Raw genomic sequence first — 27,314 nt, forward strand, 5'->3', positions numbered from 1 at the left:
ACAATCGCACCCACCACCATTCCATTCTTGGTGTCGTCCAAACTCAGTGCAATTGACCCCTTTCTTTGCATTGCAGGACTCCCTCATATCGATCGCGTTTGTTGAACAAATGACAAGACAACGACTTGCACACGCGTCCCAATTAGACCGCAATATCTACTGCTAAGACAGACCAATAATCGCATGTTAAACCAAACGTCACAAAAGTACATTCCAAACGACGCTGAATGCGAATTACACAAGAATTTTAGTCGCTATTAAAATACATGTGGTGATTCTCAAACTTCGACTATCAAACTGAGCCAGTATAAAATATCGAGCACATACAACACGTCATAGAACAAATCAAGTGAAAGAAAAAAAACACGAAATCGACCAGGATTCTTTGACGTTGATTTGTTGGCCACGGAGTTCAAATGTTAGCAACACCGAGAAAAGAGAAATAAGTATTGCATGGGTGAAACGAATCCAGCAGAAAGTGATAACCAACTTCTGGATGAACTTGTAAACACGGTATCCATGGAGACAGCAAAAAAAAAATTACCACCCGCAAAAAAAAAAAAGTAACGTCAATAAGTTGATGAATAAAACAAGCCTGACATTTGGCATTTAAGCCAACAGAACAAAAGAACAGGAAAAAAAACTGAGACAAGTTATTGGTGCTAATGATGATTGTAGGAAGATTAAAAAAAACTGGCGGATTCGATTGAAAAAGTAACGAAACACGCATGAAAAAAACGCAAACATTTAAATATTGCCTATTTCAAAACCACGTTTTGATGCACAAAGCCAGCAACCACGCAATCCCAAGATGGGTTTCGAAAACGAAAAAGAACCTCAATGACTCAGCTAGTTACACTTTCCCGCCAAAAGATGTCTCACAGAAAATGTGCTTGACGAACATTCAAAAATAATTTCGCTTCACTGTTTCACAAAATCTTCACCATCAAGTAAATAATTTGAATTTTCTTACTTTGAAAGACAAGTCCCGAACACCACAGGTCCTCAGCCACACTCGTCATTGTAAACCCATCTGAAATAAAAGCAAGAAATAGAGTTTCTCTCTGCAATATAATTACTATCATGGCGTGCAGTATTACCGTTGTCGTGAAGTCCTCCGAGAGTTGGGGGGCCCATGGTAACACACTTGTAAAGTTAAAGTTTATCACAGCACTGTTACACGGTTTTCCACGTCCTGGGATGAACCATGTAATATAACTAAGTTTCAGTTCAATGGACATTCTAAACTGTCCTGTCGACACGAGCGAGGAGAAAGGAGAACTAATCGCCCGATTCACAATGCGGTTACTTCATCGCTTTTTTCATCACCCAGCCTCCGTAATTTCCGATAGGTAATTGCAGTTGCCAGATATCTTATATAATTCGGTTCTAATTCGATCAATGTGATTTTTTTAAATATTAGTGTAATTTGCGAAAATAATAAAATTTATTTCACTGCATATTTTAGAATAAAACGATCCAGCAGTAATTCATCTATTTCGTTAATAATATTTAATACAAGATTTTTTGGCGACTAAGTATTGCACAGTAGAAACAGATGATGCCTTAAGCGGTTAAGACAAAGGGCAAGTGTAACGTATGGAACCCGCGAATCTCTTGTCAAAAGAAAAACGTCCATATTAGTTTGACTTACACGTCCCTCGCTGTGTTTATCTGACATTTCGATTAATTTCTTGATCTACAGCTGGGAAAAGTAGTAAATGAATGGACCGTAATGTAGCTCATACTATAATGTTCCATAGCAGTCACTCTAATAAATGAGAACAATATCAGCAACCTAGGGAGCCATTACCAGCAGCAGAGTACCCACCGTTTGCTTCTAGGGGGAATAAAACATCATCCCTTCGGCAGCACAGAATTTCCCATGCAAACTGGTAAGAACATACACACCAATATGTGCTGTTAAGAATTAGAAAAGTAAAATCTTTTTTGTTAGAACTTTTTACATAAATGATATCAAAATGACGGACTTGGCGACGATACCAACAATGGGCTAAGCCAATCGTATACACTTGGGCGAAGGCGGACAAGAACCGGTCAAAATATAGCCAGAAACAAAGCTTACTTGAAAAGCCACGAACGCTGGTAGATGTTCCTTCGTCATGCAAGACGATGGAAATCTGATAGGCTAAAGTGCGACTAATAGCATACGTTCGTGTAACGTGACTATCCAGCTTTCTACCCCATGATCGGTCAACACGGTGTATTCATCATTACAACTGAAGCCATCTTTCAAAGTCTGTAGGAAAAGCAGATAAATTTTTAACATATTGTGAAAATAAGAGGGAAAAGAAGCAATGGAAGTTCTGAAAAAATAAAACAAAATGATGAATATTTTCAGAAAATAGTAAGCAAGGCAAACACTCCGTACAACATGGCACACGGATAAGCGACCAGCGGCTGTTGATGATCCATTGTCAAGGCGGTTACGAACAATTTTGATGCTGATAGCGAACACCATAAGATGGCAAGTGCAGTGAGCAAAATGCCAACAATTCCCCTAAAGTAGAAATTATGTCTTGATAAATGATTTTCTGTCGTAAATAAAGCAACAAATTTAAGCATTCCTCCCCAAAATTACTTATTACTGTTTGAAATTTGTGTTTTCACTTTTCATTACTAGCACAATAAAAAATCGAATTTCCTCTTGTTACAAAAAAATTAGCAAAAAGTATCTCATTTAGGAAGTGACAGCTAGTAGAACATTGGATTAAAGAATTTGTGGGAAACAAAAAACACAACCATAGCCATACTCTTAAGAACTACCACTTGAAAGATAATCTTACGGTACAGCAAGCACTACGCAACAACTAACAGAAATAAATGTATGCTAACTTACTGAAGAGAGATGAGAATGCTGATTCCTGAGAGTGCTACCATTGGTAAGAGGCAATAGCCAAGGACGCTAACCGTAACACCAATTGAGACACCCGATACAGCCATCAAGTTGAGCATTGCGTAGATTGCCAAACAGCCAAGAACGCCAATACCATAGATGTAGCTGAAGTGAACCTTTCCTGACTGAAGTTGAAGAAAAAAAAAAAATCATAAATGAATGTAAACATTTGATGCATCAGAAATGGGTTTGCGAAACCAATATAAGAATTAAAGCCACAAAAGCATTCCTGATGCATTTTGGAAGTTCAACCAGGATTAAACCAAAACAAAAAAGTGTATAAATTTTTAACTGTTGCGGTGTTTATCTACGCAAAGAGACCGATATCTTTTATGGAAACGGTATGATTATCGAAAGTTTGATGATATGAATTCAGACAGCTCACCAGAAGTAAAAATCCTCCAAAAGCTAGGACGAAAGCAAGGGGTCCCGCTAGGTCTGTGTCTTGTAGAATAGCAGCATCTGTTTCTCGTAAAGGATTCAAAACAGCCAATGTCTGAGGAAAAAAATTCAGTTTACAACTGCACTGATGTTGTAATTCATATTATTTAACATTAAAAAAAAGTAATTAAGGGAGAAAGTAAAGCCCTTTCTTAAGTAATTTAGGCTAAAATTAAATTAAACAAGTAACTACGCACCTTTTGGAAGATATGGTCAGGATTGATGCCTAGTTCTGTGAAAAAGGATATTTTTTTTTTACAATCCTAATAATTTCTTTGATTTTATTATAATTTTGTTTTTTTATCTTTAGGGTGCCTAAAATGGGTGTTTCCCTTTGTTCAAGTAAAGCAACAAACAAACCTTCAAGTAGTGGTGGTTCATCCTCAAAGTCAGTTCCACTAGAAACCATGTTTGTGGGGGGGAAGGATGACGCATTGGGATTCAAAAATTGGCCACCATAAACGCTTGGTGGTGAACCTATGTAAGAGGATTCATAGCCCTGTGGTAATGGTGGGTAAAGTCCTGAGGAGCTGGTATCAGGAACTGTGTTTGCATGTCCAGATGTTTGTGAGTAATCAAATGACTGAAAATTTCTATGGCAAATTCAACACCATTGTTAGGAGCTAATTTTTGAGGAAAATTTTAAATAAAATTAACTGGTCTTGTCCAAAGTTGGAATCCATATCAAATGAAATTCCTTCTCCTTGATTTGCATCTCCCCATCCATAGCCAGCTTGTTGGCCCATCCCGGCTGATTGGCCATAAAAATAATTTTGATCGTTTGGGTTGGACATTATTAATCTGAATAGCAGGAAGGAAACATTACCATTAGTTATTCAACAGAAAACTCTAACTCACTTATAAATCTTTTAATTTGACACTTATATAAGTTCAAACTTGACATTAATAATGTATATTTTTTGCTGTAAAGATATTTTACCTTTGTCAACAATAGTTTTAATAAATATCTAGAAATGTGTGATAAGTAAACATACAAGAATCATCGAAAGATGACGTTGGAACCGGGTTTTATTTTCGTCTGCTGGTAATCCACGCAAATCTTAAGATTTTTTGTGGGGATGTTAATTAAACATGTTGAAAATTAAAATTAAGATGAGGGACATAAAGAATTAATATTTTGCCAGGAGAATTTGTTTCGTGACTAAGAATTTTGAAAATATCATAGGCTACGTTGAATTTTCTATCAGGACAGCAAAATAACAGCGATACCACGCCTACTTACGCGGAATATATTTGAAATTGTCTAGATACGTCAGAATTTTGCATGTCTACCACAATTTGATTCTGACTCCCATAAAGCTTAAACCTACACAATGAATTAGCAGCTTCTTTAGTTTTAGTAGAAAACTCTGCTCTAAAGACCAAAATGGGAATACGAAAATTGCAAAGTGGCACCCACACAAAAGTAATATTTACACTCGTTCGACTGACTGGGAAATTACTGTGTGGAGCACCGTCTACTTGCACAGTAACTTTTTAAAACACAAAAAATTTCAAGGTAACTGTTTTCATTTCATTTTTCCTAATTTTAAGAGGTTATTCAAAATAGCAGAAAAAGTATTTGGCCCTTTATTCTTTTAAACATTGCTCGCAGACTTAATCATGAAAGTCAGCAAAGTGAATTGGGTTATAGAGAACGAATAGTCCTTTTGGATGTTTAACCTTTTCAGTTGTGTTTCCAACATTGTCTTTATGTACCATGCAACTTTTTCTGTTTTTCTCATTTCATCTCATCTCATCTCATCTGATAAATGTACTTACTTGAACAGTGAAGACGTAATAATGTAAGAACAAAGGAGGGGGAAAAAATATGTGGAGCATATCCTTAAAGCAGCTAAGAAACAATGTTGGCATTGAAAGAACTCCCATTTAGGGGACAGTAATGTTCAGCCTGCTAGTTGGGGTTGTTGGGAACTTACATATGTCTAACGTATTTATAGAGTTCACGCCGTATACACGTGATGATGTCCCTGTACATCGGAACAGAAGAAAGCAAATATTTTTTATATAGGTCTTTGATTGTTGCCGGTGGAACGCCCTGAAAAAGTCAGGAAGGAGTCAACCGAGAACGTTCCCAACACACGGATAAAATTGCATATTCATTTGGCTTATTTGATGACTGTTGTTTTTCGATGACGTTCCACACAAAGACGAAAAACCGTTTTGCTTTGTTCCTGGAATTGTCTCACGTAAACTTTGCAATGATTTAATAACCAACAATGCGGAAAAAAGGGGTTTGTCTTTATTCAATATAGGGCAACATAGCACAAGCCGTTGCTCTTTCTTCAAGCTATTGCAACCAAATAATTTGTTTAGTGTTTTACAAATTGCTTTTACTTGCAATGCCATAAAAACACGTAATATTTGCTTGTTATTGAATCATCTGCAATCCGCTCGCCAGCTTTGCTTTGCCAAATAAAAAACGAATGTCTTGAAAACGGGCGTCGGTTCTATCTTTGGAGGTACATGTGAAGAGCTGCTGACCCTGCACATGATCGTATCAGCGCTCAGTATCTCGGTCATTGCACAGGAGGCATGAACACGGCCTCCTAGCTCAGTCCAACGTAACGTCGCAGCCGGAGATGGTTCACCGTTGAAAGTCTTCATTGTATTTAGATGAAAGTTATGAAGTGTTGCAGAATTTCACTCGAGAACTGTTAGAAATCCTTGTCCGCACGCAATGATAACCATACCGTCGTTGGGAAACTTAGCGTTGAGTGGTTCTTCCCCCCATGGTAGTGACCTGCTTACTAAAAGCAACCGTAATGGATCGGTAAGATTTCTATTTAATTTCCTTATCGCAGGGAGAGTTTTCTTTCATTTCTGTATCTGTGAATTCGTGGACGTTTTCAAAATATTATATAATCTGCGTGGACTACATAGCATAACAAGAATCGACGGTATTACCCTCTGCGAGAACGTTGACGTAGTTCACGTCTATTTTTGTCCTCAGTGTTTGCCACATTATTTTTATGTCTGCGTCCTCGATATGCCCCACCTCGTTTTGGTTCATTCTTGTTGTTTTTCTTCTTGACGTCTTGGATCATCAGTTTTGTTTTTGCTTGTAAAAATTTGTAATTTTAAGACTATGGTTATGACAAATTTTGGCAAGGGTTCCGCCAATAGGAAATAAGGGAGTTGTGTGGGCACGCATTCAAAGCCAATGCCAAATGACTTTTGTCAACGAAAACAGCTAGATCACAAGTTGGTTGAAATAGCTTTTGTGGGTGGGGTTAGACAAAGCCATACCTCAACAGATGACCTCCATTCGCACATTGTTGGCAATCGAACTTGAACCAAAAAGACTAATTGCATTGTTTACCATTTGCTCTCCGCACAGGTTCTCGAGATGTTCCTAGGCTCGCGAGACCACAGCAACAGAGGATCAAGAGAAGGTTCGATGGGGCCCCCGTCTCGCCAATCTAGCAATGCTAGTGTATCCAGCATAACATCGTCGCAAGATGCTGGAAGCACAGGATCGCAGTTTTTTGAGGTAACATTTGCCACCAAACTCATTACAGTTTCATTTCACTACTTGTTTTTATATTTGTAGGTTTTGTATTTGGGAAAGATAAAATCAGTGTCTCATCGCAAAGCACCACCAACGTTCATCGATGACGTGTTGGAGAAATTTCGTGCCCATAACCAGCTGGAAGAGCAACGGGTCCGGCAGACAAGCTTGCCCGTACATGCAGCCAATAGTTCATTCCTTCAAATGGCCAGGTTTCCCAGACCGACTAGTATGACTGATATTTGCGGAGACAGTCGTGAAGTCTACGAAGGCCGTCATATTTTTACAAAGAAATTGGTCGATACGCAGGAGGAGGAGGAAACCGGCGAAACGCAATCCACAGCTACAGCTGACAACAGTACCCTGTCCATACTCAAACAAACAGAAGAAGTTCTTAAGACGCTGTCGGATCGTATCGAGCCCTTACAAAACGTAATTAAGACCGCCCATCTCGAAAGTGTACGATTATTAAATTTCTTCGTTGTATTTTTTAGAATATCTTAGCAAACCAAAATGGGGAACAAGCTCATCATCAAGATCTGTCGGCAAGTTTCCGTGTACGGACTGCTAGTGGAGGGATCTCCAGCTTACCACCCAGGTTCGTAATTTATCGTGAATAATTCAATCCTAGTATCGGGCATAATTTGGAATTCAAATGCAGAAAAGATCCATCTCTTGAGCCCTTGTCACGCGGTCGAGCCAACTCTACGGGTAGCGCTTCAGCTTTACGACCTAGAAGAGTCAACTCTACGACCCTGTTGGAAGTTCCTAAAACGGTATCGGAAACACATATTACCATTGGAATTTATTCAAAATAATCACATTTTCCGTTTTGAAATAGCCGCAAGTTGCCACTAACGAAAATAATCGCACAATGTTACTACAAATCAGCCGCTGTGATGTGAAACTCATCAGCCCAGATCGCAAATCCGTCATGTTGAGTAAACCGTTTTGTGACATCTCACATTGCTCACAGGTAACTTGGTGGAATCAGGGTTTTTTCTTTTGTACGCCGTGTCGTATATTTTAAAATTTCCTCAGGGCATTAAAAATCCTGAAAACTTTGGATTTATTTGTCGGGACACTGTTAGTGACAATAATGTCTGCTATGTTTTCAAATGTCAAAGCAGTTCAGTTGCTGATGAAATAATGACAGGTAAAAAACGCCTTTTAAAACCGAAATTCGAAGTTCATAACTAATACGATGCATCACTAGTTTTGAAATTGGCGTCCCATTCTGCATCTGAATCTCAAAAACGAATCAACAACAACGTCTGCGAGCACTGCCCTTCTGTTTGGCTCCAGAGACTGATAACTGACGTCGAAGGTTCATTTCATTTATTATTTTTAAAAATTACATATGTTCCATGCTTGAAGATTTGATTTTTGTTTTCAGGACTAACTGATCAGAAAGCACACGCTTTACTTCTAAGGCGTATTGGAACCTTGCCTGAAGCTGACCAAGAGCAATTGGTGGCAAAATATAAAGGCGCCGATTTAATCAAAACCAGCGAACAAAACGATCTTTTGCTACTCCTTTTGAAAGCGCATTGTGAGGCACGACAAATGACCCACGTTCATGACACGGCTGAAAATAGGTAGGCAATAGAAGTTTTAATTCAAAGATATGGAAATCATAATAGCTCGTCAATTTTGTAATTAGACACGAATTTTTGAGCCAATATTTTGATGGAAGCTCGGGTACTATATTTAAAAAGGCCAAGCGGTCCTTGTCCAACTCCTTCGATCAACTGCTGAAACGTAAAACCAAAGATGAAATGGAGTTGGCGTCAGCACAATCAACTTTTCATCAAACAAGCCTTCCAAATCGTGTAGAGCAAATTGAGGTAACAAGACCAATGAACTAAGCCACGTCAACAGTTAATCATTCTTTCTTTTCAAATCAAAACAATGAAGAATGAAAAGACTCCATCAAAACAGTCTTTTTGTTTCGACATGGCTGATGGACTTAGCCAGTCTCCATTGGCAAATGGGTCAGACCCTCGACTGGATGCCTCTCGTCCTCGATCGTCAACACTTTGCAGCTCTCATGGTGCAACGATAAAAAAAGAATTAAAAGAAATGCAAAATAAGAGGAGAGACAGTAGAGAGCAAAAGGAGATCAAGATCGAAAAAGTGTCGAGTCCAACCACAAAGTCTCCTATAATGGAAATGTAATAAGCAATTAAGAAAGCGTTCCACGAGATTTACTGCAATGTTTTTTCTTTAATGTTATTTTCAGATTTTTCAAAGTCGGCAGTCCGTCCCCTGTTCACACTGCACATCCTCCTACCGACACACCAAGCCCGCGTAGGCCGTCTTCTGCTGCCTCTTGGCGTCAAGCCATTTTCCAGCAAGTCAAGTCGCCAAATCAGAACAACCCGAACGAGTTTTGTGTAGGTGTCGATCCACGGAAATATGGAGCTGGGGATCAGGGACGAATCCGGCGAACTCGCGAAAATTACCGAATGCTTTGGCAAAAGGCCATTAAACAGCAAATTATTCTAATACGCATGGAAAAGGAAAACAAGCGATTGAAAGGTATGACCTACTTCGAACGACCGTTTCAAACACATGAGGCATCAGCGTTGAACTCTTTGCCAACTTAAGTTATTCTTTGTTTTCCATTGGTTTGCAGCTCACCAAGAGGAGATGGCAATCAAGCGCATGAAGTTAAATTACGACGAAATTGTCGTCTGCCCTCGGCCCACCGTCCAGTTGTGGGAAAAACTTCTAAACTCATCTTCCGGTGTGGCCCCAGACTTTCCCACCCTCGCCCGTGCGGTAGAAAAGGGAGTGCCAAAGCATCGACGAGGTGAGGCTTGGCGGGTACTGGTCAACACGCGAAATACGATGGAAACTCAGCAGCCATCGTGGTGTAGACACGCAGCGCACGATGATTACAGCTTGTCATCCCAGCCAGTTGATTATGAAAAATTCCCATTGCTCGATGAACCATACGAAGAACTTCTCGGACAACTCACTTCGCATCAGCACGCTATCATCATCGATCTGGGTCGGACCTTCCCCACACAGAAATATTTTCAGGCCTCTCTAGGTCCAGGACAGTTGTCATTGTACAACTTACTAAAGGCCTATTCGCTTTTGGATAGCGAAGTAGGCTACTGCCAGGGTTTGAGTTTCATCGGTGGTGTATTGTTGATGCACTTGGAAGAGAATGAGGCTTATTATATGCTTCGTTACTTAATGCTGGAACTGGGACTTCGGCGACAATTCCTACCCGATATGGCGGCTCTTCAGGTGCAATTATACCAAATGGCCCGTTTACTCAGAGACTCTCATCGTGATCTCTACGAGCATCTCGAGGAAAATGAAATCAGTCCCACATTGTATGCAGCTCCGTGGTTTTTAACTCTTTTCGCCTCGCAGTTCCCTCTGGGCTTTGTAGTTCGTGTTTTCGGTAAGGTTCAAGTGCCGTACGTGTAGCGTAAAGAAGCTGAAAGATCGTTTTTTTTTCGTATTCAGATTTAGTTTTTATGAGCGGTATGTCGATGGTTTTCCGCGTCGCCCTGTCTCTTATTGCCGACCACAAAGATATGCTACTCCAATGCCGCAATTTTGAACAGTTGATGGATTATTTCAAAACCACTTTACCGTCTATGGGAGCTTCGCAGCTTGAACGCGTCATTCACGAGGTTTGAATTTCTCTTATCTTTTCTAATTATTTTCCCGACATCTCCATCAACGTTGTTGACTTTTCAGGCGCTAGAATTGGACATTTCACGGCAGTTGGCGGCTTATGAAGTCGAGTATCACGTACTACAAGAAGAAATAGTCGCTGGTATCGCATCGCCAATCAGCCCACAACAACACGGTGTTGAGGATTGGAAGGAAAAGACACGCCATCTGGAAGAGACCAACATGGCCCTGCAAAAACAAGTGCGTGAATTGCAGGCTCAGTTGCAATCAGCGAAAGTAACGACACGCATTTTGGAAAACAATCTAAGCGCCAGTCAATCCAAATACGCTAGGCTTGAGAGAGAGGTAACTTTGCTTACAATTTGTGTTGAAATATTTGGATGGTAGGTAATTCGTTCCTTATAAAGGTGAGCGAATACGAAAATGATCGCCATTCGCTGATCCATTTAATTGCTGATTTGATGAAGAGATTACCTGCTGACCAAGAAATCGTGATTCCTCCTGACATTGCTAGATGCTTAGAAGACTTTGGCCCTACACATGAAGGAGGTATTTCCATCATGATAACACCGTCGTCAGTTGGTAGTTCAGCTTCCGCCATCTTCAGTTGAGAAACATCCGGATTTTCAGCAGTTCCTACTCATCCTTGTTTGTTTGTTTTTTTCGCTTCGCCCTCGTGCCTTTATTATTATTTCAATTTTTTTTTAGATAACCCAGTGATAATTGTTTGATTGTTTGCTTTTTCTCATTCGACATCTAGAGAAGTTGACTTCTCTTGCACATTTCGTTATTTCGATTGATTACCATCTTCGTCTTTACGACAGTAAACATTGCTTAATCTGTAGGATGTGCAATGAAAAACAAATCTCATGCATTCATCGTGTTTGCAATCCATGATCAAGCAGTTTATTTTTAGCATAAAAAAAGTTTGTGTTGCAATTTAAAAGTTCGAAACTCTTTCCGTATTTGTTATGCGACTGCGTGACTCTCTTTGAAACATTGAACTACAGTATCCCCGTCGGATTTGTCTATACCTAATCTGATTTTTGTGTAATAAATCCATGTACTTAAAACGAGCAAAAAAAGCGTTCCATTGATCGAGTTAGATTCACGTTGGAATCCATCAGATTTACTCGAGCAATGAAAAACTTTTTTAAAAAATTTTAAAACAAACTAGTTTTTGCGATTCGCCAGTTCTGAAAATGGGAAAATGCAAATGATATGTATATAAGTAACTACTCTGCGGTCGAACATTTTCTGTCGGCAAAGTGAGAATTTGGTTTCGGTATCTCAATTCCAGTCGGATTGACTATAGCACTTTAAGGTGTGGCACGCTATACAACTGTAGTTGGGTGGAGTCGAAACAGCATCCTCGAAAGAAATTTATAACGAAATACTAAACAAGAAAAATAAAAATAAAGCTGCTTTACACAATACAGCGATAGCTATAAATGAAACGATTGGGCACAGAATGAGAACAATCGAATCGTGAAATGGAGGAATTTATGTGTCTTCATTCTTATTAGTTGTGGTGCAATGCCAGATAACTTCTTTTTCCGCGTCCCGATGCTGTTCGTTTACATATAAAGGCTCGTACGGGCAACGTTATTTAAAAGAAAGAAAGTGATCGGCAAAACGAAAAGAGTGTATTAATTTCTTCGTAGAAAGCCAAATGTCTCTCACTTGGGGAACCTGTCCACGAAACCAGGTTTTTCGACACATATTTTGATTTAAATACGCCTTACGTTTTTATACTGCACAAGACAATTACGTTTTTGACACTTTTTTTTACGTGGCAGACAACGACAATTGATCGATAAACCTCGTATATGAATCAAGTCGTTTGAGAGTCTGTCATTGGATGTCGGGGCACTTCTAACGAGCATTTTCCCAGCAGTTTTACATATTTTATTTATATATTTCTTTTGCCATCAGCAGGGGTTTCTGTCAAAAGTAATTTATCTGACGCCAATTCCAGTTTGTTGTACTTGTCTGTTTTACAAGATTCCCAGAGTTATTCAATCTTATCATCGTGACGTTGTTTAACAACCTTGGAAAATACAGACAGCAGTTAAATCAAAAGTCGATTGCCCAAAGTACTGTTACTTGCTTTCCAATAGATTCTTCGCTTAACAAAAGCTGCCTACTATTTTCGAGAAATACCTGCCTTTGTATTCCGAAATTTCTTGAGATGCATAGAAACACACCATCGGCGGTAGACATGATATAGCTCTGCTTTTGGTTCGATTCGGGCTGTAGGCTATATCATCGTCCCCTAAAGAAAAAATAATTCACTATTTATTAGACTGGTTTTCAAGACGAAAAAGTGTCACTTGGATCAGTGCCATGAGTGATGGGTTCACGCATCCATGTCCATCTTCTAACACAGCCCACTGATACATGCACATCTTTAGGTGTGGTCACGTCCAGATGTCTACCTATAAACAGAACAGGGTGGAGTTCATCACTCTAAGAACGGAGACAAACTGTGTTTTTTATTTTAAAGAAATTATAGTTTTCAACAAGTGTGGTGATACAATCTTGTCGAAGGAAATAAAGCGTTAGACATGTGAATTTTCTTGAGAAAATTAAAGTGTGCTGGAAAAAGGAAAGCCGTTAGTTCGATCTACGTTGTGACAAATAGGGAAATTATCAAGTTTGACTATATAATAAATAAAAGAGGTCAGCCATTTTTTTTTATGTCTGCATATATTTCATGAAATCTCCATCACTGTCTATCAACTCTGTCTCAGAGACGGGAGGTGAGACGGGCAAGCACCGAAAATCGAGAAAAGAATGAAAGATTGGGGAGAAGCAAAATAAGAAGTGTAATTCAGTAGCTATTGGCCCAGCGTGAGATTCAAACCGAAAACAAAGCCGCTTTACCATGACACGGCTCATTTCCTTTGACCGTTCAGCCATACCCTGCGCGGTCCCGTTTTGCTGGCCGCAATAACTAATAAACGAATGAAAAGCCATGAACAAAACAAGTTGAATAAATATCATAATTTCTAGTTTCTTTTCGTCAGAATCATATGAGTAATACCCATTTAAACCGCAACGTTCATTTGAAAACCTTAACTTAACATTTGTTGTTCGGAAATGGGCACATCCATCTTAAGTTGCAAAACGTAATCCAACAGGATTTTCCTGTTTTCGTGCCGATGCAAATGATGATTTTCGCTAGAAAGATATAGAAATTTAAACAACACAGAAGAGAAATTGCCAGAAAATTCAATTGAAAAGTTGAAGGTAGATTCAAAAGGCACTTACGTGTCCACCTTCCCATTCAAGTTTTCACCTCACCAGCTGATTGCTCTACTATATCTGTTAAGACGACCTTGTTGTAAACGAAAAAAACCTGTTCATTGCAAGTTTTCCACTTAAAAGACCAGATGAAGGGTGGCGATCACCTTTAAAATATGCAGATATCCAATTCACAGCAGGTGTGTTTGTTAACGTCGTAATTCCTAAAAACAATTCGAAATGTTTTAGGCGTTTGAGTCGTAGTAACATCCAATTGTCAACGTCACGCAGGACGTTCCTTCCTTCCTTCGAAAGTTCATTGCCGATCTCTTTAAAATATTGGGCATACCAATGAACTTTGTATTTGTTGATACGTTCTTTTAGTTGCCATTCCTACAGACGTATTGGCCCGTTACATGTCGTCACCTGCATTTTTATCTTACTGTAACAGGTTAGTGCATGCTCAACTTGCTGATTACCACGTCTATTAACGACGCAGCTGAACGATGAAAAAAGAAATGCCACACCTGCGTGCTTCCCCCATTTTTTTTTCTTCGTATCTAAAAATCCCGTACCATCTGTTTGTCTGGCCTTTTAGTAAAAGAAACGCTGATTTGTCCTCCCCCCTGAGGTGCTTTTTCTTCTCGACAAGGTATCACCAGCGTGATCTTCTCACAAAGGTGACTGGGTGGGGCTTTTCCGGCGAACAGTCGTTGCGCATCAGAGCATGCACGACTGATGGCTGACTCGAGGCGAAATTCAGGAATTTGTAAAACTATTCAAAAACGGATTTTTTTTTAAGACTCGAAAAAGCATACAGACGCAAATGAGGGGGAAAAACAAGAATGGAGAATATACGAAATGCCAAGGAACGAAAAATACATTCCTACGCTGATTTTCCTTCGTATTTTTCTTTTTCTTTTGGCAAAATGTGATGCGTCAGTCTCCTCTTGAGATGACCTTCCCAGTATTTTCGGGAAGATCACGCAAGTTGGTCCGTGGTTCTTTTTCGTCGTTTTCTTTCTAACTATGCGGCTGATGCGGGGGGACCGTGAGAATTCATTACATTCATCGTGTGTACGCATTTCACCGCTCAAATGCAAATTGTTTTACGGGCATTTAAATTGACTGTTTAGGCCCCCTTTTCATCTAACATGTAAATTGATTCCACTTTTCCGTTTGGCCTTTGCCGGAATGAGATGTTAGTTGAAAGAAAGAAAAAGGGAAGCTACCATATGAATGCATTAAAGCCACTTTATTTATCCTATGGCGAGAAATTTTTTTTTTTCTACAATAGATTAGAACCCGCTATAAAGGCAGAAAGATTGAATAGTGGGATTCTTCCAGCTGGTAGAATTCTCACGAAACCATGATTAGATTCAAAGAAGAGAAATAAAAAAAAGAATAGCACCGTGTTTATGTATCATATCTGCGAACGTATTTCTGCATATTTTTTATGAAGATCGTATTGATGGCGTTATTCCAGATCGCCATCACAGCGTATCGGGCACAGCAACATCAGGTATAGAAATGAGACAGAAAACCTGTCATTCTGGGTTCGTGTAATTAGTTGTTTTTACACCGTGACTTACAATGACGTTTCTTAATACCGGTAGCTCATCTTAATAGAATTTCGGGCAAACCAGTTGGACGTTTTTAAATCGTGTAGCGCACGCGACAGAATTAAGCCAATTCACACACTCACAGAAAAAAGGGTGATATGAGGGTGATGAACTTATTTAAATGTGTAACTTCCGGATGGATTCGCATTGTCGCCGATGCGTCACGAATATAGGACACGATAGCCGTAAAAAAAAACAAGTCTGAATAATAAATAAGCAAGTGTCGTATATTCGTTTCAAAAGTCAGCATAGCGTAAAGCTTTATTGTGACTCGTCATTGACGCAACAGCTCGTTGTTGTGTAAGTACGGGCTGATTTCTCACAATGGATCGGTGTCCTTTTCTTCTTCGCATTTTCTTTGATTTGGGTCGCCGTTTTGTATACGAACAATACAACGAAACGAACGAGAGGGGGGATACGTTTCATCGATAAGGGCGCCCTGCTCATCCCGAATGGAAACGAGATCTCGAATAAAATGCGTTTAGATAAGGCTGGCAGTTGCCGGTTCAAATGGAGCTATCCTATTTCTCTATCTACGCAACAGTTTTTTTACGTACTAGTCTGCTGACAGAATCGAAGGACGACCTGCAGCGGAGCGAGCAATGACAAACAATAGCCAGCGAATTAGATTAATATCCCAGTCACTTTGAATTGCAACCCGCTGACGCTCGTATAAATCGTCCCTTTTTTTTTTTTTTTTTTTTTTGCTGGCGTGACGCAACTGAGCCACTAAGCGGCGGCAATTCTAAACCGCAAATCTTTACGTCGTGCTGATTTTTTGTTTTCCTTTTTTGTGTGAGTGTGTGTGTCTATTTTGTTGGGAAAGGGTTGTATAATAACACACGGCTACTTGAAACCGCGATGACAAAAAAAAAAAAACAGCAGCAAAGGGGGTGGTCAACATCCAAGAAAAAAAAACCCGAAAAAAAAATCCAAGGTGAGCACACCGGTATCCTATACTTCACGGACTTGATTCTGCAAGTCAACGAACGGAGTGGCGGCGGCAACGAGACAGCGCCACACCCTACTATTTCATGTCCTTATCGGGCTGAAAGGGAGTGAACTAATTCGGATTTCAAAAACCTACGTAACTCTATCATAATAGCTTCAGGAAAAGGAGAAAAAAAAACATAGGAAAATGTTTTTGCTGCGGTCACTGAGATTTTTTTCCGTGCTAAAGTTAAAACAATTTCACGCCCCTCTTTGTTTTGCTTCTAAAATTGGCCTTGAAAAATCACCAATTTCAGCTGAATGTCGGCCACAGATTTTTTTTTTCGAGTTCTTGTTCCAGTCGAATGGCACTGAAAAAAACTCATTTTTACGTGAAACGAACAGTTTCACGCCTATCGGATAAAGCCATTGTCAAAGACCGGCTTCAATGGCGCTTCTAGTTACAAAAATGAATACGTCCAACGCTACACTGGAAAAAAAAAAATACACAAGCGCATTCCTCTGTCGTCCAGCCAAGGGGTTTTTGAACCAAAGAATTTTCGCTCGAAAAAGCTACTGGGAAAAAAAGGGCTGGGCTAACCAATTTCGTTCCTTAAAAAAAATGAGGGGGGATTATTGTATGCATGATGGTGATGGATGGCAAATAATACGTGAGTAAATACACCCCCCAACGTATGTTGAATAAAAAAACGCATCACGTTAATTGGTAAATCCCGAATTGCTGAAGGATGTTGGGTTCGCGTACAGCATTAATTATTCATACTTTGAATGCTCCCCCCTAGTGTTCATCGTGCTGTCGTTTCATCGTTCATTGAAATCAAGATGTTGATTTCCTTCAACTTTGGGTACGTTTTCAACTTGACAGTTGAAACAGCCGATTCAAACTATTATATTTTTCTTTCACTCACATAATTGGGAGATAAAAATTTGTTTAGTCAAAATATGATGGCCGATTCGCTATCATGCGTGAAGGGAAAAAAACCAGTCAGCCAACTGCTGGCATCCGTATACAACATTACGCATACAATTGCAACAGTTGGTCGAAATGTTGCAACTTCTCTTTTTTTTTGAATATTCATTTCGACTGCGGTTGAATTGTTTTATAACGACGTAACGATTACAACTGTCAGAAATACGAAAAGAAAAAATTGAAAAATTCCTGTATATTATACCCAACCGCTCTGGTTATCCCAACAAAGAAAAAAAAAGGGAGTCCCGACAGAGAATCGTGATCGATGTTCGTCTCTTGTATACCACAAAGATAAGATAACGGTCTGACCTTATTTCTACTTACTACATTTCTTATTGTTTTTCATTTGATTATTCCATTGTTTTTGTTTTCCTGGCGTTAAGACAAATCCGAGAGACAAGCCCGAAAATAAATGAAATTATTCAATTGCGTCCCTCAAGCCTGTTCACCCGCAAACTTTTCCATCAGAAAGGGGTGTGGCCGCACTTGGTAAAGAGTGTGCCCCACTCTGTTTCGCAGCCATCGATTACGTAGTTCTCATTAACAACCGATTGCGTACAACATCCAATTCATTTTGAATGTGTCAATGAGAAAACAAAAGGAGAACTGTCACATGTGTCTGATTGCAAAGCCAGTGCTGCCTATGCTTTGCCCTAACGTTTTCGCTTTCTCGTTCAACGAACGCAAGGGCGTGAGGGGAATTCTGAATTCGCCGAGTAGCCGTGGAATGACTGATAGCTTTTTCTTTTCTTCTGTGTTTTCTATTTTTTTTTTTTCAATTTTCTTTCACGGTGATATTCGAAACGAAAACAAAAAATTTGACGTGCAGTATCTCTGCTAGGTCACAGCGGACGATTATACAGCGTTACGCAGAGATTGCCAACCACACCCAACATTTTTGGCAGTGTGCCCAAAAAGCGGTAATAGACGGTGTACCAGTGTGTATGGCTTTCGATTCTGATTCTATTTCAATCCTAATAATCCCTATTTTCTTTGTTTTACCTCTTTTCTGTCCGTCGCCCATTAATTTTTTTCCCACTTTTTGCCGCAGATTGATTCGAAATCGTGCTGCGCATTTCGTAACAAGATTGATCTGTTAAAACCTTCTGGTTGACGCTCTGTATGTGTTTCAACGCGAAGAACTAAAAATATTGAAGCAACCATTATAATACAATTATACGCGTCTTGAGTGTATCGTCCTCTTTCGGAAATCGGATATTTTCATTATGATGGCATTGAATTCAGGCCATGATTGTTTTCCATTTTCAAAAAGAATGCAAAAAAGCAATGGTGAAGCAACCAATCTAACGGTACATTATTCAGAGGAACAAGGGACGTCATGTTTAAAGCGCCATCAATAGAAAAACAAAATGAGTATTCAGTTAAAAGACGAATATCTCGGACTAATTATTTCTTTATATTTTTAACTTTGACAGTCTGACAGTTTGAGCGCAAAAGAAAAATCGTGAATTGCAACAAGAACGAGGGACGCTTCCAGTTTATTTAAACACAAATACTATGAGATAAAAAAAATTGAGAACCTTTTAGATTGGATGAGCTATTGAGGCAGGAGGCGTTGAAAGAATCCGGTTATTCCATGTCAATGAACTAAAATTTTTCTTTTCAATCATCCCGGATTGTTTTAAGCATATCAAAACGGAGCGCATAGAAAAGGGAATCAAAGACAAACACAAACAACTTGAAATAAGGAAAAATTGAATTAGATAAAGAGATTACAATGGAATCGACCACGTCAAGTTCAACGACCGTCCGCCGGAAACGACGACCCACTGCCCAAACGCACCATCACCAACCATTTGAATTTATTCGATTGTTTCCTTGAAAACAAAAAAAAAGCGTTTGTTTCTGTGTAGCTTCTACTTGTATCACACACATTTATAATTTGATGTACAACATTCATCAATGTTTTCCAAGACAGCTAAACTAATTATCTACAGATATAAATATTGCACGTATTTATTTTTTGTCTTTCTCTCTCTCTCTCTCTCTCCCAAACAGGATATCGCGGTTATTGACCACCACCAACGTTGGTGATGTTTTTTCGTTCTCGTACACAAAAATTGTTTTAGAAACAACAGATGGACGTATAAAAATCGTGCAGTGCCCTATCGACTAGGAGCAGAAGTTCCGTTTATTGTTCCCTGAAAAATAGTGGGTCCTTGTAAACGTTCAATTTATCCTTGTAATGCGACATTGGTCGCTGCCAAGACACACAGTCGCAAGGCCGTTATCGATTTCATTCGGTTCATGGGGAAGGAAATGTCCTTTGAAACGAACCCGCATCTTTTTAAGCGTATAACTGCGTAACACACGACACCTTCCGTATATTATGCGCTGCATTATCTGGTGATTTCTTTTCCATTTTATTTTTCTTTCTAAATATTCGATGGATTTATTATGCGAGTTGCATGATGGGTGGGCGAGTGTGCGCGACCTCGAGCTTTCGTGTTGACGTGCTGCTTACAAGCGACTCTGTAGCAAGGGATGAAAGACGCTTGTTAAAAATCATGTTGCATCACCTTCTTTCATCCTATTTATTTATTTCTCTTGTTGTTGGTTTTATTCTCCACACGATTTAAAAAGCCATGAGAAAAGAGATGGGGGCAGAGGGCGGATGAACAGCATGAAAAAAAACAACAACAACAAACAAACAAGAAAAACTGTTTTCGTATTTAAATTGTGGTCTGTTGGCTGATGTAATTCGAGGAAGAAAGCTACGGTTTAAATGGGGAGGCATTTTTTAAAGAGATTGATAGGCCAACAGACAGAAAGTGGGGTGTTCGTTCAACGTCTGGGTGAGATAGCGCATATGGATCCGTCCCATCCGGGTTCTGAAGCCATGGGCATAGAGGCGACGACACACGAAAGCAGACGACGACAATTCCTCTGGATTGTGCTTGTCAGACGCCCCTTTTGTGGAAAAAAGATGCAGGTCCGCCGTTGTCGTATCAGGCCAGAGTCAGAAAGAGATCGATGAGGATTCTCTGGCGACGAGACATCACGACCGTGTATGTGTGGGGGGTATATATTTGTATGTTTGCTACATTGAAGAAGAAGAAAGAAAGAAAACGTCTCCCTATTCCCACCCATTTCTCTCGTCCCGCCAGCACGCTCAGCAGGATCGCTGCGGGTGTTTAGATAAAGAAAAAAAAACACGGACAGATGGTTCACTTCCTCGTTCATTTTTCCCCCCTTTTTAATAAAAAAGAAAGACGAAAGAAATCTACACCCAAAGAAGAAAAAAAAAAAAAAAAAGAAAAGAACTCGATTATAAATTGTGTGGCGCGAAAAATGTTATAGCGGCGCCCAATCGTCCGCTATGTATTTATTCGGCCCGTTCCGCTGGATGCCATTGACAAACGTCCACACGGATAATCCGTGTGCGGCGGAAAAAAAAGCGCCGTCTCACAATTCCTTCTCATTAGTTTCAGACCAAGGGTCCCCCCCATTCACGTTTCGTCGGTTTCAGTCAGTTCGGTCAAAGTAGACGCAATAGTTCCATCTGTAGCCGAACTTTTTTCAAAGTAAAAAAAATACCACGAAAAAAAAAAACATTTCTTTAAAAAACACAGCATAATAGTTATAAATAAAAGTATTAATGACCAAATTCACTGTCGGGTTTTGGCTGTCGAAGATGCGCACGTCTGACCAGTTGCATCTTTCCTTTTTAGACAAGTACGTCCAAGTGGATCCTGATATCGTGACTGGCCTTGCCTCATCCTGCGTGTAACACACACAGAGAGAGAGAGAGAGCTTGCGTACGATGAGAAACTGCAATGTCATAGCTGCTGGGGTTTTCTTCTTCGTGATGGACGGTGAAAGGAGCGCACCAGGGTGAAAAAAAAGGAGACGGTGCGCAAGATTAGATACAATGAGATGGGGACATGAAAAGAAAAAGAAAAAAAAAAGGCGACTTGAGCGCTCAAGACGCTATGACAGCACAGACACTGTGCCAGAAAGAAATAAAAATAAAGCGTGTTGTTACAAGAAAAAAAAAAATACATATATGCACAGCGCCACCCGATGTGTCTGGGTGGAGGCGCCTTTTTTTTTTTTTTTTTGATTATGTGACAGCGGCACAACTCGTACGGCACGATCTGTCCATCCGTTACGGACATGTTTATACATTTTAATAGCACAGACAGATTTCTTTTGCTTGTTGCCGACTCTTTGCAATTTGGGCAGGGAAAAAAAAAGGTGTCGCCAACGTCTCGCAACCCCCCATCGTTCGTGGATCACGCTCCTTACGTGTGAGCCACTGCGAAGGCGCAACGACGCGTAGAGCGAACGCGAAATGAAGCGGAGATGACGGCTGAAATCACAGTTGAAAATGTCGGGAATTAGAAAGGAAGAAAACGTTCAAATGTAAGGCGCGCGGTATAAAAGGAGAGTTGCGTGTTGGCATATTATTTGATGACAAATTGAAGACTCCAGGCGAGCCAAATAGTTTCCCATCATACAAGAAAAGAAAAAAAAAATGCTCGACCTAGCAGCGATGCTAATCCGGTCAACTAGTTTCCTACCGAACCAATCATCATTTCCTAAATGGAGAAAATTTGTAATATTTTTTTTTGTATTTATTCTATTCGAGGTGGGAAAAGAAAGTGTCTTTATTCTCTCACCCTGTACGCTGGTTTTCGCCTACAGGCATCATTTGGAATGTTTAACACTTATAAATAGACTCACACAATAGGGGAAATATACACAACAATAGCCTGATAAACTTGCCAAAGGCTTTTTCCATTATTCCTCCTCTTTTTTTTTCGTTTTTGTTTGTTTTGTTATCATTTTCTCAATTTGGTAAAGCGAGTGGGAGACAAGTCTTTGTTGATTTATTGTCCGGTAGTTTTCTCTCTCATACACCAGGAGCTACATCCTGTAACGGAATTAGGCTTCACATTATGCAAAATTTAAAGGCAAAATCTCATAGACAAAGTAGATACAGACAAAATGAACGATAAGCCAACACCGAAGAACCCTCGGGTATTTTTCTTTCTCAGTGTCCTATCAAGTCCGTTAATGCATCAATCAGCCTGAACATTTTTTTTTTCTTGAACGGAAAGATCCGTAAGTTGATTTTTTTTTTTTTTTTGAAGCGAGTTTCAATTAAACTCGTGGACGACGCCAAAAAAGAAAAGACGTAGACTACACGCAGGTAAATGGTTCGATTGAGGGTGATGCCGGCTAATGAAAGGGTGCGCGGTTTGCCGTTAGCATCTAACGAGAAATATTTTTCATCATCGAGGTGGCAGATGCCGGTACTTTTATTTTTACCTGCAATCTAAAATTTCAATCGCAATGCTCAATCTTTATGCGATTTGTTCTTTAATTCTTCGTTTTTTTTTCTCAAGCATCGCTGTTTCACGAAATTTGCCATCGAAATGCTGGTCGCACACACCTGCCGGACTCGACAGCGCCGAGAGTCACATGGTACGGTAATAAATCAAACACGTGAATACATAAATCCTTAATTTTTTGTTTCGACTTTCTTTAATGTTTGCGTCTTCCTTTTGGGATGTGTTTCGATGGTTTAGCCATTGGCATTATTTTTATCCGCGTTTGAATACATAAGCGTAAAAACATTGCTGGGCGGGGTAAAATCGCAGTGCCATTCCCTTTTCTTTTACATTTGTTTCAAAAAAGGAGATGAACGATAAAGGAAAAGGCGAAATGATTGATATCCAATCGCTGACAATTGAGACCTGTTGTTTCTCTATTGTATATCCATTTTTTGTACAAACAATTGAAAGGGTCCCATTAGATGGAGACATTCCTGTCCACGATGCCTGACTTGTTGATTCGATGTCTAAGCGTCCTTGCCGGATCTTTTATGATTATATTGTTCCCATCGCGCTTGGTAGCGACTTTCAAAGTTTATTTGTTTAACGGCCAAGAAAAAAAGATGAGAATTGAAAGAGGTTGAGGCGTCGTATAGCAAAACGGTCAATAAGGGAAACATCGTTGTGGCGTGCCACGTTGCCGTTGTTTTAACCTCAAACACCTATCCATCCATTGAGCGTGAAGAAGAGGTAAGACACATCGTTTAACCTCACGTCGCACAAGTCCTCCATCTTTGTGCGTGAAATCCGCAAAGGAAAAAAAAGGCAAAGACGATAGTTTTTCTTGCTGTCCATATTGTCCGTGTTCTTTACAGTTCACTTGTATTTTAAATAGAAGGGTTCATTCATCACTCAGCGTGTTGCCTTTTTCGAACAGGGCTTTTATTCCTTTTACTTCAATCGAGATTCGAATACATCAGCCCTTCCGGTTCATTACATATGCGTCATTCCGTTATTCTACTTTTTTTTGTGGGTTGTGGTTGTATAGGATCCCGGATCACATCATTACTTTATTGCGAAGTGAAAAAAGAAAAAAAAAGTATTAAGAGATGAGCGAGAGAAAAAATGCAGACGCCTCAACGGCTGCGGAATGTGCCGCCACCATTTGCATATAAATGAAAGGGCTAGTTTGGGAAGTGAAAGGGGGAATCTTTGGAATTGCTGCTGATAATATAGCGAATTGAGAGAGAATGACGTGAATACTCTCCTCCCATTTACAAGGCTTCTTTTACATAAATATTTCCTGACTATAGCGCATTCAGACTTAAAAAGGACAATTCCGGTTTACGCAGTGTCTAAATGTCACCATTTCAATTTTTTGGTCTTTGCTTTGTTGTTTCTCTTTCTGGAGTTTGTCATTCGATCTTTGTTAGGTCGTAATGGACGAACTCGGTCAGAACGGTCCGTAGATGTCCGTATATCGCGCAGAATGTTTCGCAAGAAAGATGACGTTTTGCTGTTTATCTTTTCAGACACTCGTCGGGTGGATAGACATTGCCTTGTTTTTATTAAGGCCACGCACATTTGGTATATTACTTACAACTCTATAAGTACCAGCAAAAATGTGGGAGAACGGCAGGCAGAAGGAAAGGCGAGAAACGACGTCGAGATCAGTGCCAATTTGGGCAAACATGGAGAAATGGGATTGAGAGAGAAGGGAAGGGCAAAAGGGGAAAGAAAAAATGAAATAAAATAAAGGATGGGCCTTTATTTGGCCTCTCCTCTGAGGCTCTGACACACAGTCGCCGCGTGATTTCTAGTCAAATCTTCATTTGCATATGAACAAAAACACACATGGAGGCCTCCGTCCTGCCTTGCCCATATCGTTTCTATTCAATAGCCGGTCCCGTGTTTTTTTTTTTCCTACGTCAAAGCAACCGAATACAACTAGTTGCAAAAGTCCCGACCCTGTATAATCTGATAGTATAACATTTAGAAAGCAAAACACAATGTCCATCTATATCCCAGCCGAGATAAAAGAAGAATCAGATAGAGTCAAGTTGTACTGCATAATACAATGGAAGAATAAGATTCATTACAACAAATTGGTCTTCAGCTGGGCGATCCATTTTCCGCCCGTCTCTCGTTTCTCGAGGATCTGTGCATCGTACCACTTTTAACCCTTTTGTACCACTGCTGCATATCTTCTGTACTTAAAAAAGAACGAACACATTCGTTTCTCTGTTTTTGAACGACGGGCGACTCGTGCCGCCTCTCTTGGTAAAAAAAAAAAAAAAAAACAGTGTGCGACTTGTGTAGCTGCTGGCGCCCTAGTTCAAACAACAGCAAAAAGAAGAGGCAAAGACACACACAGAGTATATGTAAAGTCGTTGAATGGCCAAGTCGTCAGCCATTTTGGCCAACTCGGTTGTTTTCTGCTATTTACATCAACGGCATCGTTTATTTTTCTTTCGCTTCTTTCTGTCTCTCTCTCTCACTCGAATAGTTCCCGCTGGGCTTTCGACCGTCTTTATACGACCCATATACTTATTATATAGCAAGACTATATCCACAACTATATTTGCTAGAAAACTTCTCCGAAGCTTCTTTTTCTTTTTACTTTTTAAGAGGCGATAAATTTTCGTGTTTTTTTTTTCTTTCTTTCTCTTCCCCGCGATTTATTCGGACCGTGTGTCTGAGTACAGTTCTATACACAGAGAAACAAACACTCTGCTGGTTATTTTAAGTGCGGACAGACGAATGGTAAAATGAGTGAAAAGAAAATAAAACAACAAAGCGGGTGTTGAAAATGTGCGGAATCTGAAAGATTTTCGGCTCATTCGTTTCGCTTCTCCTATTTGGAAAGCAACACAACGACTGACTATACGCTAACGATAAGTATGTAGACAGAAAAGAAGCGCTGCATACGTCGCCTAAGTATATATATTGTGTTTAGTGCCAATTTCAATTTAGTGGCTTTACATAGTTTGGACAGCCATTTTTGAAAAATTGAAGTTAGAAGAACAGGCGGGTTAAGAAGTGAAGACAAAAAGAAATAAAAGCGCATTATTATTCCTATTACCAACACTACGCTGGGGTTTATTAAACAGTTTAAAACGTTGCGCGTTCAGAACATCGTTTGTTGGTTGAGTTTTTACATTCACGCTAGCCGACGCCCGTTCGCAACAGAAAGCTCTGTCTTTCCATGGATAATGTTGTTTCTTTCTGGGTGTGTTGAATCGTGCGAGTGTGGGAAATGAGCAAAGCAATTCGAAATCTCTTTATCCAACCTATAATTGAAGGTCTCGTTTGTTGAATTTTAACAAGAAAAACAGTGTTCCAAGATTGTGTCAAACAAAAAAAGAGATCGTCCATTAGTCAACGACAATCCGCGGTTTTTCGATTGCAGTCAAGAGAAATAAGACAAACAAAATGTTGAACGCAAGGCGAGACCGCCTGCTGTGCTTATGCAAATCCTTGAGAAAACTGTAGCCTAAATATTTATGTTTCATATTATTCATAGCTGATGTATCTCTATCCACCTTTGATTGCAAACTGTGTTGTCTCTGTGTGTTCCCAAACAATCGTGGAAAGTTTGCATACAAGACGAACGGCCATGTTAACAACGGTGCCAGTAAACTTGTCCTTGGAAGATGTCGGGATGCTGTGCTGCTTTTCATCGTGTGCCAGTTGTTCCCCATGGCCGGATGACGATGAAAAAGACCTCCACTTTATTACGCAGGTTAAACTGAGACACACCATAAGAAGGATGATATAGTCATACAACTTACCATATTTAATTAAATTTCATTCCTATGATAAGGTCCGATCAAAAAGACGCATTATTGACAGCGTGAAAACAATCCAGGAGCGGTCCGATTGTTTATAGGGGGCGAGTTGCGATATTAATTACACACCTGTTATTAGTTTCGTCTATACACATTCCCACCCAACCTGATAGAAAGCTCCTGCTGCCTCGCGTTTTGCCCCAACTCGTGCGTCTAATAAGTTGTGCTCTCCTTTCTTTCTTAACACGGTGTTCTGTCTCTTCATTTCCATTTACGTTCTATCCATTATGAGGCACTCTCTTTTAGCGCTTGTGTTCTCAACGACGTCAAGAAATATTAAGATCTATTCGCACAACCCAATATTTTTTCACGACTAGTAATCGACTCGACACGAACCGGCCCGACCCACAAGCCCGTTCAATGCTAACCGATTTAGGTGGTTGCTCACGCGCTCTTTGCCTCATTTCGTGTCGCTATTATTACAGATTTTGTTGATTGCGTTTGACGTCCATCAATTTTGCTAGTCAAAAAGTCGAAATACAAAACAAAAAGAAGTCGGTCACCGTCGATGAACGATTTTCTATGCATTCCTTCTATTTTGAAATACTGTCTAGAAACATAGTGGAGCTTCGCGGAAACCTTTTTATTACTTACCGATAAGTCTATGTACATACTACACCGACCTTAATTGCCTTTCCTTTTTCTTTCGGTTTGAACAATGATTCGCACTTTACAAGTAAACCCGCTTCTCTCTTTACTCCATTTCAAATAGAATTCCCGTTTAAAAAAGATAAACGAAATCACGCTTCATCGCTCACGTCCGTCAAACAATGGGGAAAAACTAAAATTCTTACAAGGTTCTTCTTCTTCTGAGCTCCTGGCCTTGG

General features: G+C 39.8%; 2 protein-coding genes across 4 annotated transcripts; one reads left to right on the plus strand and one right to left on the minus strand.

Annotated features, from left to right (window-relative positions):
* Nucleotides 1-2,209: 2,209 nt before the first annotated feature.
* On the minus strand, nt 2,210-4,384 carry LOC130699256 (protein YIPF5-like). Of its 2 annotated transcripts, none has more exons than XM_057521582.1 (7): nt 4,299-4,384; nt 4,016-4,159; nt 3,719-3,951; nt 3,556-3,590; nt 3,303-3,413; nt 2,861-3,042; nt 2,210-2,521 (listed from the first exon to the last, which is right to left on the minus strand). In XM_057521582.1, the coding sequence occupies exons 2-7, from the start codon at nt 4,150-4,152 to the stop codon at nt 2,359-2,361; spliced, it is 861 nt and encodes a 286-aa protein (XP_057377565.1). In that variant the 5' UTR covers nt 4,153-4,159; nt 4,299-4,384; the 3' UTR covers nt 2,210-2,358. The 2 variants fall into 2 exon arrangements, with proteins under 2 accessions (XP_057377565.1, XP_057377566.1); XM_057521583.1 differs by having other exon boundaries at nt 4,354-4,378.
* Nucleotides 4,385-4,660: 276 nt separating this feature from the next.
* Nucleotides 4,661-11,621, plus strand: LOC130699241 (TBC1 domain family member 1-like). Of its 2 annotated transcripts, none has more exons than XM_057521547.2 (16): nt 4,661-4,877; nt 6,720-6,872; nt 6,933-7,322; nt 7,385-7,488; nt 7,552-7,666; nt 7,732-7,866; nt 7,932-8,046; nt 8,107-8,217; nt 8,287-8,488; nt 8,554-8,737; nt 8,808-9,064; nt 9,133-9,431; nt 9,529-10,311; nt 10,377-10,546; nt 10,614-10,895; nt 10,958-11,621. In XM_057521547.2, exons 2-16 carry the CDS (start codon nt 6,729-6,731, stop codon nt 11,159-11,161), a joined length of 3,495 nt encoding a protein of 1,164 aa, XP_057377530.1. In that variant the 5' UTR covers nt 4,661-4,877; nt 6,720-6,728; the 3' UTR covers nt 11,162-11,621. The 2 variants fall into 2 exon arrangements, with proteins under 2 accessions (XP_057377530.1, XP_057377529.1); XM_057521546.2 differs by lacking the exon at nt 4,661-4,877 and adding an exon at nt 5,898-6,152.
* The last annotated feature ends 15,693 nt before the right edge of the window (nt 11,622-27,314 follow it).

The sequence above is a fragment of the Daphnia carinata genome, chromosome 7, assembly GCF_022539665.2.
Source record: "Daphnia carinata strain CSIRO-1 chromosome 7, CSIRO_AGI_Dcar_HiC_V3, whole genome shotgun sequence".
NCBI classification, from domain to species: domain Eukaryota; kingdom Metazoa; phylum Arthropoda; class Branchiopoda; order Diplostraca; family Daphniidae; genus Daphnia; species Daphnia carinata.